The sequence below is a fragment of the Theropithecus gelada genome, chromosome 4, assembly GCF_003255815.1.
Source record: "Theropithecus gelada isolate Dixy chromosome 4, Tgel_1.0, whole genome shotgun sequence".
Lineage (NCBI taxonomy): Eukaryota > Metazoa > Chordata > Mammalia > Primates > Cercopithecidae > Theropithecus > Theropithecus gelada.
In genome coordinates this window covers 149770460-149783745 of record NC_037671.1, presented here as the reverse complement: position 1 = coordinate 149783745, position 13286 = coordinate 149770460, and the positions used below count along the sequence as shown (strand labels likewise).

The following is a 13286-nucleotide window of genomic DNA, read 5'->3' as shown; positions in this document are numbered from 1 at the left end:
TGCACAAACTTGACACTCCCTCTGCTCAGACATTCCCACCTCCCTGCCAGGCACCTCTTTACTTCAGCAACAGAACTGCCAGCATTGCTCTGCCTTCCATTTGGGTAGTTTACCTGTGCAATGTGATTAGGAAGGCCATGCAGGAAGGCCTTCCTGGTACTTATACACCATAGGGAAGTTCAGACCAATGTAATATGAAGCCCTTAGGCCAGAGTGCAAAACTACTGACAGATAAACTTATTTAATTTAATGTCTAAAATCCTGTTATCCTTTCAGGAGCTTGTTCATATGGTGTTGCAATTTATCTTTTAAATTGCTGCACATCAGTGCATGATTTCTTATTTTTTCCTGTAATTGTCATCATTAGGTTGGGGAAGTTTGGTTAATTTCTGGAGATAAACTGACAAGCTCCCTGGCTCCATCCTGCCTGACTCTGGGCTGTGCCCTGAACCTATCTGGTTGAGTCCTTAGGGTACACAAGCATAGAGCCCAGTAGGACTGCTAGGCCATATTTAGAGGGAGAGAAACATTCTCATTCTTATGGAAACTAAGGAAGTTGGGGAGATGTCATGCTCATTTTAGACCCAATTCCTCATACAAAGGACATCTTCACATAGCAGCAAAAAGTCTTACACTTTAGTTCTTAGGAACCAGCAGGCAAAGTTGGCTGCTGGCAAAACTGAAATAATTGCTGTCAATCATTGGTACCTCTTCCTACCATCAGGTCTCTCTATGCCTAGGAGAAAGAAAGAAAAATTGACTCCAACTTAGTTATTAGGAATGCAATATCTTTACCTTCCAAAGTGTGATAGTAGAGAAGAAAATGCATAACCCGAAGACAATTTCTTAATGGTGAAATTTGGGACTAAAGTTAGGGCTAGGGATAAAGCCTCTGTGATTTCCTCACCAGCCCCTAACCCCCAATACACAAAAAGATGAACAATTACATCTCATATGTGGAGTACTCTTCTTTGGTACAAGACCCCCTGGCAGGTAAAATACTTTACAACATTAGAAAAGTACCATCATCATTAAATGTTTCATGCAACTTAAGAATAATAAAAAAAAGTGTGATTGTAGAATAATCGAGATTATTCTGTACCTTGCCTAACATAAGACAGGATGATAATGGCAAAGCAAAATCCATTTCTTCTTTTTTTTTTCTTTTGAGACAGTCTTCCTCTGTCGCCAGGGTGGAGTGCGGTGGTGCCATCTCGGTTCATTGCAACCTCTGCCTCCTAGGTTCAAGTGATTCGCCTGCCTCAGCCTCCCGAGTAGCTGGGATTACAGGGGAGTTCCACCACATCCAGCTATTTTTTTGTATTTTTTAGTAGAGACAGGGTTTCACCATGTTGGCCAGGATGGTCTTGATCTCCTGATCTCGTGATCCACCCACCTCAGCTTCCCAAAGTGCTGGGATTACAGGGCCAAAACAATTTCTACTGGTCTAAACCCAGCTCTAAATACTCCCTAGAATAGTGAGAATGAAAAGTGCAAAACAAAAGACGAGAAGTACAAGGTTTTCTTTGTAAATCAACTGCCAACAAGTCAGTATTGAAACTGCCAACCAGTTTTGGAAGACATACGTAATGAGTGTCAAGTGTGCTGAGGAGAAAACACCTTCTCATTTATAGTTTTTATGAGAAGAAGTTTAAAAAAAGTATATCTGACAAATGTTTAAAAATATAAAGAGAAAAACATTCAAACAATAAAACCTAATGAAAGAAGTCTGAGTGAAAACAGAGTTTCAGTGAATAAAGTTTTATTGCATGAAGCTGCTTCACAGAATCTGCTTCACGTGCAACATACTTAATGATTATTCACATTTCTTTGCTTTGCTTTTAGAGAAAGCATTGTTTTTTCCCTAGCTTCATGCACCAAATCAGCCTTGTAGGAAAAATGAAACAAAACACAACAGAGTGAGGAGCCAGCAGGCTGAGTTAATAAAACACTGTTCATATGATACTTACGCAGTGGTAGTCTGCATGTCATGCCAGCTTTTGCTGAAGTTCTGTTTTAATTCATTCATCAGGTTCATGCCGAGTTTTTGTTTTATCTCAACTAGATGCCTTTCTTTCGCTGACAAAACTTGTCGTAGTGTTGTAATTTCGTCTTCTAGCTATGAGGTGGAGGGGAAATGGTGGGGAAAAATGTCAGACCAGCAAAAAAGGATACTTACAGAAGCTCTGGGTGTTCCAAAGCAGCCTCTGACCCTCCTGTTTATACAACCCCACGTGTGGGTTTGCCAAACACACTCCCTACAGATGATAGTCTAATATCTCAAAGTAGAAACAGAATTTTTCATTGTAATGATTATAGAAGTAATCAATGCTGCTTGTTTTAAAAAAAAGTCAGATTGTACAGAAAAACATAAACAAGAAAATAAAAATCACCTGTATCCTACTAGGAAATAGCCACTGCTTATTTTTTGGTTTCTAAACTTCCAAATGTTCTTTCTATAAGTTGTATACAGACATAATTTTTGAACAAAAATTGGTTTTCTACTGTACCCTTATTTTATATAACTTCTTCTCAAGCATCACTTTATTTATTTATTTTAAAGAGGCAGGGTCTCCCTATGTTGACCAGGCTGGTCTCAAACTCTTGGCCTCAAGGGATTCTCCTGTCTTGGCCTCCGAAAGTTTTGGGATTACAGACATGAGCCACCATGCCTGGCCTCAGTGTAGTTTATTTTTTTGCCAACCACACACAGTTGCATTGGTGCAGGAATGGAATTGGCAGACAATGGGGTTTTGCCAAGCTAATGCCTTAAGAAAGGGAGGAACAAGGGAATAGAGGATGTATGTAAAGGAGTGATTTGTGTTGATTTTTCTTTTTAACAGTTTTATTGACCTGTAACTGTCATACAATAAGCTGCAGACATTTAAATTGTACATGTATAATTTGTAAGTTCTAACATATGTATCTACCCATGAAGCCATTATCACAATCAAAGTAGTGAATATATTCATCATCTTTTAGTTGCTTTTTGTCATTCCTCCCTCCCTCTTCTTTCCTCTCCCCCAGTTCACTCTCACTAGACAGCCACTGACTTACTTTCTTTCCCTAGGGTTTAGTTTGCAGATATTTCCTAGAATTTTACATAAATTGAATCATAGCATATACACTCATTTTTGCTTGACTTTGCAGATAGTTATTTTACATTCATCTATGTTGCTGTATTATCAATGGTTCTTCCCCTTTTTTTGCAGAGTAGTATTCCATTGTACGGATATACCACAGTGTGTTGTTTGTTTGCCTGTTGAAAGGGCATTTAGGTTTGGCTAATGCAAAGAAAGCTGCTATGAACATTCATGTACAAGGCTTCGTATGGACATATTTCCTCTTTCCCCTGTGCTACAGAAAAGCAGATCTCTTCAGCACTATAAAATTGCTCTTGCAAATTCAATTTCTAACATGAGAGCTCTGTAAAGTACTCAGATTTTGGAAAGTGCTGTTCTATCCTGTGAAAATAAATCTGAATAAATCACAAAGTCTTTGATTTTCCTTAGTTCTCATACTTTATAATATATTGCTTTGATAACAGTGCTTACATTTACATCTTTGTTTTCTGAAAAACAGAAAACAAATTTTATGACTTTTCCTTGTTAAGCCAGAAAAGAATCGTTAGAACTACCTTAGTATCCCACATGCATGGAGGTAATAAAAGTCTGTCACTTTAGTAGATTTCTCACTGAATTTTTTAAAAAAGGAGCAATTGTGGCTCATTTACATGTAAAGTGTCACTCTACTTTGGACAACAAGCTGTATCACACCAACCCTGTCAGCCTGTCAGTCATCTTGCAAATGCGTTCCTTGGATCTCCAGAGTCAGAGCTCCTAGGAAAGCACCTCAAGAAGGGCATCTGCCTTTGCAAAAACAAAACATATAATAAAACCCCCAGTCTTTTACTAGCCCCAATAGTGAACAGACAGACAGAAATGGTTCTGTGAACCTTTATATATACAAATAATCATGTAAGCAAACCAAGCAGAAATACTGAAGCACAAGCATCTTAAGCATCCACAGTAAGAAGTAGAAATATCTTGGGGTTTTTAATATCAGCAAAATGTCCTGGCAATTTAACATTATCCATTTCTTTATGTTCATGGAACATTTTTCATATGTACATGGACACCTTTCTAAAATCTAAAGTGAGTTACATATTCTATAAACATAGTATAATCAACAGAACCCTGTCTTTCCTTGATGAGCAAGAGTCTTCAGTGTACACACATACACTGATGACTGTAAAAGGAGTATATTTAGGGACCACCAAAGAGAATGATGCTTTTAGTCTCTCCATTAAATGAGAATACACTGTTATTTTAAAATTAAGCCCTTCTATTCTTTTGTTATCATGTCATATTTCTCTTTTTCATCTTTTTCAATTTGTCCTCCTGCATTTAATCTACTGCCCAATATTTCTCATGGTTGTATCTCTTGCTCTTTTACCACAGAAAATGTTTGGGGTTCGTGTCAGCCTTTTATTCTCTATTAAAAAGGCCGTTTCTGCTTTCTTTCATTTAGAGTGACTGAAATTACTGAGAGTCTGTTTTTTTGTTTGTTTGTTTTTGTTTTTTGTTTGTTTGTTTGTTTTTGGTATATTGAGTGTTACAGTATTTTCCACTGTGTAAAAAAAAAAAATGGGAAAAAATTTTAACTTGCTGAAATAAATTACAGATGTACACAAGGAGAAAGAAGCTTGAACACCTTAATATTCTCAACCTCATAGCCATGGAGCCCCATAAGTGTATTGAAAATCACGGGGGGCTGTGGATTATTCATTTGTTATCTGGAGGTGGGGAGAGAGTAAGGGATTCAGAGCTACCATTAAATTTTTAATAAAATCTTGATCCCCAAAAAGCGATAGAAACATTAAAGTGACCAATTAACAAAAATCATTCTAAAAAAAAAAAGAAATATAAAGTCCCACATTTAATAATTTAAAAATTCAGGCACACTTTGAAAGGCACACATGGGGAAGAGACCTCTAATAAGAAGACATGAAGTCAGCTATTTAAGTTGGATGTATTCTCAGGTTCTATAATAAAATTCTAACCATTTCAGTGCAATATTTATCAGAGATCTAAATACATGCCAAAAACTCTATTAAGCAAATCCCTAAAGTTGGAAAAACAGACACTCTTTAATTACATTAACTTGTAAGGTTCCAAAGGACCAACCACCTCTCTTTGTACAGAGCCAAGAGTCCTGCCACAATGAGGTCTTTAATTACAAATACCTTACAGGCTGCTGCTGATGAACTTCAATCCTTTACTTGACTGAGATCGTTCGGTCTAGTTATCTCAGTGGTTCTCAACTTCAGTTTAAATAAGAGAGCGTAGTTAAAATGCAGATTCCCAGGCATCTGCTGCCTTTTAATGCCCTGAGAGTTCAAGGCCTTAGATTTGGTGGAGCCAGACTATTTATGTTATTTAGCAAAAGCATCCTGAGATATTCTGATACAAGTAGTATGGAAACTCTATATTATAAGTGCTTCTGTAAGCCACATCCAATTTGGAATGAGATGAAGTGCAAGTAAATCACGTTAATAAATGAAAGTATTTAATATATCTTTTCCTTTTAATTTTGAATAATTATTTCTTCATTCCAAATTAAGGGTCTAGTTCTTTGGTTTCTTGACTCCCTAGAAGATCTCCTTGTAGGATGAATATTTATGCACAAGATTAGATATTTAAGCTTGATTATTTAAATATGAATTAACAGGAAAATAACAAGTGTTGACAAAGATGTGGAGGCATTGGAACCTCTCTACATTACTGGTAGGAATGTAAAATAGTTCCACCACTGTGGAAAACAGTCACGCAGTTTCTCAGAAAGTTAAACACAGAATTAATTTCCCCAGGACTCAGCAATTCCACTCTTAGGTATTATACCCCAAAGAATTGAGAACAGGTACTCAAACAAATACATGAACACATGTGTTCATAGCAGCACTATTCACAATAGACCAAAGGTGACTACAGCCCAAATGTCCATCAAGAGGTGAATGAACAAATTGTAGTAGATAAATAAAATGGAATATTATTCAGCCATAAAAAAAATGAAGTACTAAAACATGCTACAATGGATGAACCTCAAAAACATCAGGCTAAGTGAAAGAAGCCAGACACAAAAGGTCACATATTGTATGATTTCATTTATATGAAATATCAAGAATAGGTAAGCCCATAGAGACAGAATGAAGACTAGTGGCTGCCAGAGACTGGGGAGCGGGAAATGGAAGCAATGCTTAATGAGTACCAGTTTCCTTTCAGATGTGGTGGTTACACAACACAACATTGTGAGTGTACTAAATGCCACTGAATTGGTCGCTTTAAAATGGGTAAGTGTACATTATACAAATTTATCTAAAGAAAAATGCAAAAAAGTGAACTAACTAGTCTGAATTAGCTAATGAATTAGCTTCAGTATGAAATTTATAAAATTTGTTTTTCTGTTTTATCTCCTAGATTACATAAAATTTCTAACTGCAACCCAGAAGGAAAAATACTTTCATAAACTAGGCATCATTAGTGTGTTGCTTAGGAGTCACCACATTTGGTCTCATGTGCACGTGGCTTCAAGGCCTGCCTCTCTGGGCTACTCCTCCTGCCTTTGGCTAAGAGACCCAAGATTAAAATGCAGATACTGTCTGAGAGGGGCATAACAATAAGATATTATGGTTATGAACACATTAGCTGTCCACTAGCTCAGTCCAGAAAGAGTTAAGTTCTGTTAAGGTCTTCAGGAAGGAGCAGAGAGAGAGAGAGAGAGAGAGAGAGAGAGAGGCCCAGAGCCTAAGGCACTTCTTTGCAAGTGTAAGACACAGTTAGCTTGAGGGCACTGTGTGTTCGTGGGGACTGCACAGACGAAAGGAAGAGGAAAGAGCCAAAGGAGAGATTGAGAGAGCATGAAAATAGGCTTTACTTGCTTGATAATGCTGTCTGGTATTTTTCCTATTTCTATTAATGCCTATTTCTCTTAAGTCATCTTATCTCAGGGACATTGGCAGTACTTGATTGTTATATAATCACAAATTTACAGTACTAATGCCAAAACTTTATCCTTTTCAAAAGGCGAGAAACATTATGAAATACTAAACATAAAATGCAGCTTAGTGAAATTAAAGTGGGAGTGGGATGATAGTGGCACAGAATTTTGGGCAAGTGTGTTTAAAGAGAGAGAGAGAAAAAAAAAAAAACAGATGTGTAAAGACCTCAGAAAAGGTGTCTGGTAATAAGACTAATGAGAATAAATATCTGAAACAGAAGATTACTTCTTTATTTATTGACAAGATTTGTAAAAAAAAAAAAAAAAAAAAAAGCATATTCTACTTTTGGCATTTACAAATATAAATGTTTGCTTAAAATATAAAATAACTCAAGTTAATTATAAATATTAATTACCTTCCTTTTATGCATGAATGAGTGCACCAGATCAGAGGTGATACTGGCCTCATAATTGACGAACTTTAAAAAAGATACATAATGCATGACCACAACAATAAATTAAAGATCAAGTTATGTTAAAAGAGATTCCTCTTTTTTTTTTGAAATGGAGTCTTCCTCTGTTGCCTAGCTGGAGTGCAGTGGTACAATCTTGACTCACTACAACCTCTGCCTCCTGGGTTCAAGCAATTCTCGTGCCTCAGCCTCCCGAGTAGCTGGGATTATAGGTGCGTGCCACCATGCCTGACTAATTTTTGTATTTTTAGTAGAGACAGGGTTTCTCCATGCTGGCCAGGCTGGTCTCGAACTCCTGACCTCTGGTGACCCCCCACCTCGGCCTCCCAAAGTGCTTGGATTACAGGCGTGAGCCACCACGGCTGGCCAAGAGATTCCTCTTTTAAAATGCCGAATTTGTCCAAGATGTAAGCCTTTTGGACACTACTGGCTTATTTTACATCTCCTACCAAAAGAGGAAGTCTTCATCTTGCCAGCACTTGGTAAGCAGACAAAAATACGTTGGCTGTGTGGGAGAATGGAGCTATGAGATTGGTTGAAGTCTAAGGGCAATCTCATGGGAATATTATCAACAAGATAATGCAGGATAAGACAGAGGGGAGGGAAGAGAAAGAGAAACGGGAGGAAGGAATCCAGCATAGCCAGAAAGCTGTAGGAGGTGTCAACCTGAAATAATAAAGTGGATCAGAATCCAGTTTAAGAATTAATTCAAGGGAAAAGCTAAGGATAGACATCTGGGAAACACAGACTCTGAAGGAATGTGGCTAGTGCTATGAAGCTGAAAAGTTGAAGTCTTATGTACATAGGCAAAAAACAAAGAAATTTAATAGGATTACAGCATCTTCCATATATTGCTGGTTTATGAGTTACAGCAATTTGATTAGTTACAGCTTGTTTAATTTTTCTTTTCCAATTTAAAAGTATATGTTTAACATTCCATCTTAAACAATCTAAGGTGTTTGTGTAAGAGAATAAAGAGGGAAGTTAATCTATAATAAAAGAGGTCTTCTCTGGTGCCCTTTAGTCTTTTATAGCATTTTACAAAACAATGTAGGTAACGAAAAGGCTAGTCTATAATCAGAGAAACTGGTTACAGCTGCCTAGGTTACAGCTGCCTGTTATGTGACTCAGGTCCCATAATCACATTCCTTTAAGACTCAAAATAATTTAAAGTTCCAACAGCTTTTATTTTGAATTATTTATTTCACAGAGGAGATGAGGAAAGTAGGGAGAGGAAGGAAACAAAGAGGAGACTGGACACCTGGCACACTCAAGACCTCTTTTCAGCAAAGCAGTCAGGGGTCAGAAGTCCTTGTACACACAGGTCTTGCTTTGGATCATGACCACAACTGAGTGCCTGACTCCAAGGCCGTCATCTAATAGGCTGGTCTCCGAGGTATCTTCAGTACCCAAGGAGCTAATAGACCCGGTAGGATCTTTCCTCAGACAGAAAGAGGAGTTGTTTGTGACCAGGGGCCCGTAAAGAATCTCTGTGGAGATTTGGGGCAGAGGATGCCTCAGTTCTCCATAAGGCCAGCAGTGCGACTGCAGAGACGGCTTTCTGTGTGTCCTTGTTAAAATTACATCCTAGCATTGAAGGTAGAATCCGAATGCATATGTGATATCAAAGAACTCGAGTTCCTGTGTCCACACATCTGCATGCAGACTTGTAAAAGGGTAAGGAAAGTTGTTTGAAAAACAGAACGAGCATAAAGCAGAGGTGGCCTGACGTGGAGAAAGAGAAATGTGAAGAAAAAAATGACAAAGATCCACTTCCTCTGCTTTTCACCGGGCCTGGGGCAGACAGCTGTGTTCACGTGCCGCTGGAAGTCAGGATGCTACCTTTGGCAGCATGTGGTACTTCTTCATCTCTGAAGAACCCAGCAATAAGAGCCAGGAAGCATGGAGGCTGGTGCAAAACATGAATCCTAGTAACTTGAACACAGTAACAAAGAGTCTGGTGTTCTTTCCAGAAGTCAGGCTCAAAAACTCTCAGGAAGGAAATGTGCTGGAAGTATATTACTGTGGCCAAATGAGACAGGAATTTCTGAAAACACTTCTAGTTCTTTATATTCATGTGGCATCCATTTAAAACCAATACTTTTTTTCTTGATTATAAACGTAATATCATGCTCACTGTTGACATTTAGAAAATAGAGAATGTACAAAAACCAACATATATTAGTGTATGTATGTATGTATACCCCAGTAATCCTAGAGCCCAGAAAAATAAAAATCAAGGCATTTTATAGAAATTGGTCTGTTACAGATATTGTGCCTGAATTTAAACTAGCATTATCACCGTGATGGAGTGAAGCTTTAGCTTAGACTCAGTTGGCTTACCCCACTCTGCAGAATATGACATTTGGACCCTGCAGTTAGCATGAACTAGTCATGAGCCAGAATTTCAGGCCATAATAATATGTGGAGTCAGTCCATTATCTGTTAATGCTAACTTTGGTCCGTGTACTCTGGTATGTGCAGCCACTCAGTGGCCACAGACAGACCCAGCTAAAGATTTGAGGCACTGTGCTTACTGAAATCATTTTTGGTTGTACCAGAGGAATGTGCTGCTCTTTTATTTTGAAATGAAATTAACTTGGGGGTGTGTCTTGTAAAAGCACCTGAAAGTCTTTAATATTATTCTGAGCTGTTATAGACAAACACTATCAGGAGGTTAGAACTCAGAGCTCAAAGTGGACAAAGTGGGGAGAGGGTAAGCTGAAGCTCAGAGCTGTGTCTTCAGCCTGTGGAGAGGCCAAAGCAGGAAGGCCAAGCCTTGCTTCTGTGGGAACAGGATCTTCCTGGCCTATGAGCCAGGACAGAGAATGGGGAGGGAATGTTGGCCTTGGCTCCTCTGGCTCTGATGCTTCCTCCTACTCAAGGAGCCCTTTCTACAACACTCCCCTCCCAGAAAGTAAAGGCTTCTCAACAAAGTGTCTAAAGTGGGTATTGCAAGCAAAAGACTTGAACAAAGACTTGTATTCATAATGAACCTGATATCCTCCTCCTCCCTAGGTCCAGATCCCCAGAGCAGCTCCACAAGATGTAATTATGCCTCGATGAAGCATAGCTTTCCTCTCTACCCTCAGAGCTTCATTTTTCTGCCAAAAAGTACACAACTTACAAATTCAGTTGCTTCTATGATTGACTTTTTCATTTAAAAAATCATTTCAAAGTAATTGTTGAGCTAAGTTGCTGATCTAAAACCAGAACTGGTCTTCAAAAGGATCTTGCACCTATAACATGGTCTGGAATGAATTCTATCAAGTTTGTAAGTAATTTATTATTCCCATAGTATTCTGATAGTAAAAAGAATAAGAAGTGCATATTTAAAACCAGTTATGATTGTTGCTTAGGCAGCACAACGATTCATTCTACAACTGTAACCAACAGGTAATAGATAACATTAGAAAGATACCCTGGAAAAATGAATCATCTTGTAATGTATTCGTTTAGAAATTTTATTAAATGAAAGACAACATAATTACAATATGGGACTTACATCAAACTAACAATAACTCTCAAGATCCAGAGATAGAAATAGCAACAATAAGATTACTAAACATACCTGAACTAACTCTGCTTTTAACTCTTCCTTTTCCTCCTCAGAGAGCATGCTAGAGAAGTCAGCACTGGCTACTGCATCTTCATCTCTTCCTTGCAATGGTTCGGTCTCCAGCAAACCTTTAGGCAAAATTGATAAAAGAGAGTGCAATTTTTAAAGTGAATTTAAACCAACTTCTGCTTCCATAGTGTGGAGGACTAGATGCACTGACAGACCCTCCCACTGAAAAACAACTAAAAATTCCAGAAAAGACAAAAATCCTCCTAAACGTTTGATGAGCTCCAAGAAAGCAAAGAATACCAAGAAGCCAAAACATTTAAGAGAAAATGAGAAGGCAGAGATGTAAACAAGACAAGCTTTCAGGGAGGTCTACATTTACCACCTTGGTGAATTCCAGCTTAGTTCTTCACTGTCTGGTGGGGTGTAAGGGCAGAGGACAAAGCCCAAGGCCCACCCATGGAGAGGGGTTTAATGTGAGATTCCTGTGTAAATTGGAGGTCCCAAGGGCTGCACCCTGAGAGTCAGGTGAACTAGAAATAAATACTTTCATTCTTCACACATCTTGCAACTCAGCACTGAATGGACAGAGAAAAAAATCCTCCCCTGAGAACTCATGACCCTGAGTGGGATTGCATGGGAAAGCAGCTTGCAACTTGAATGCACACCACCTAGGTGGTCCAGAATTTAAAATATGAAGGCCTTTTTTCCACTGCAGATGTGGCTCGAAGCAGCTGGAGCTGTGAGAAACCATCACTGACAAACTGACTCTGGCAGAGGAAAATACGAGAAGAGCCGGGTTCTTGATGCCATCATTGTGCCTTGGGATAATCCAGAATAGCTTCTAACTTGGTAAGTGAGATAAATGACTTATTATTTAAAATATAAAGAAGTTCCCTGGTAGGGCCCCTCAACATCTGGCTGACTCAAATGCCTGTGTTCTCTGGGGAACCCAGGAAACAGTCCCACACTCAGAGGGAAACTTCATCTACGACGTGATTCAAGTCAGAGCTGGCATTTACACCTCTGTAGGGAAAGGAAATGAGACATTCAAGTACAAAGTGGTTCCTGGAGAAACTCCCACCGGCCTGAGCACTGGGACAACAGGTTGAGCCATGGAAGTTTGTGCCGTTTTTAGGGGGTAGGAGTCTGACCTTTCTTGTTCCAGGGTAGTAACTGGGAATTCTATCTGTGAGATGGGGGCTTGTTAACAGGAAGCTCTCTTGCTTTGCTGAGTTTTTTTCTTTTTCACCCAATAAATTCCATTTTTCTTACCCTTCAAATTGTCTGCAAGCCTAATCTTTCACGGTTGTGTGACAAGGACCCCGTTTTCAGTTGAACTAAGGAGAAAGTCCTACAACAGAAGGGTTTTTAATAAATTGTCCTGAACAGTTATCTCTATAGAAAAAAAACACACTGGACACCTTTAAACCATTCACAGGGACAAAACTATAAACATTTTAGAAGACAATCTAGGAGTTTGTGTTTATGAACCTCCGTTTAGGAAGGGACTTGTTAAGACACAAAAAGGCAAACCATGAAAAAAGGACGAATAAGATTAAGAATGTCTCTTTATCAAAGATGCTATATGGAAAATGAAAAGACAAGCCACTAATTGGAAGATGATATCTCTCACATATATAAGTAAAGATTTGTTCCCAATATATACAGAATTCCTACAGACCCACTTTAAAACCAGAAATAATCCAATAGAAATATGGGTCAAAAGACCTGAACAGATGATTTTTAGGCAGAAATCACAAATGCTAATAAACCCAAGAAAACATCCTTGACTTCACTGATGCTTGGGGAAATACAAATTAAATTAGTTCATGCTCAGTAGAGGAGCAAAAATTTACAAGTCTGACATTACTAAATGTTGGTGACTGCAAAGGATAGAAACTCTCATATACTGCTGGCAAGAATATAAATAGATAAAAATAATTGGAAAATGATTAGGCATGATCTACATTATCTATTAAAATTGAACATTCACATATCCTATTACCCAGTAATTCCACTATGTGTAGGCCTGAGACAATCTACATGAGCATTAGATGTTATGCATGCACATCAGACACCATTAATAAAAGCTTTCACAGTACCAACAAACTGTGAGTCACACAAAAGTTCATAAACAGGACAATACATAAGTATACTGTGGTGCATTTCCATGATAAAGACTTGACAACAGAAAAATGAGTGAACTACCACTATACATCATACTAAATGGCTAAAACTTGGAAATAAGA

General features: G+C 38.3%; 1 protein-coding gene across 7 annotated transcripts in view; it reads right to left on the bottom strand.

Annotated features, from left to right (window-relative positions):
- Positions 1 to 13286, bottom strand: part of TPD52L1 (tumor protein D52 like 1) — a 102718-nt gene that overhangs the window by 25068 nt on the left and 64364 nt on the right. For 6 of the 7 annotated variants that reach the window (XM_025383920.1, XM_025383924.1, XM_025383923.1 and 3 more), the window contains exons 2-3: positions 11041 to 11156; positions 1971 to 2119 (exon numbers count right to left, since the gene is read on the bottom strand). In XM_025383920.1, coding sequence (XP_025239705.1) covers positions 1971 to 2119; positions 11041 to 11156 — 265 coding nt within the window. Of the gene's footprint in view, positions 1 to 1970; positions 2120 to 11040; positions 11157 to 11419; positions 11429 to 13286 lie in introns of those variants that run through there. The other variant, XM_025383928.1, reaches the window with a different exon arrangement.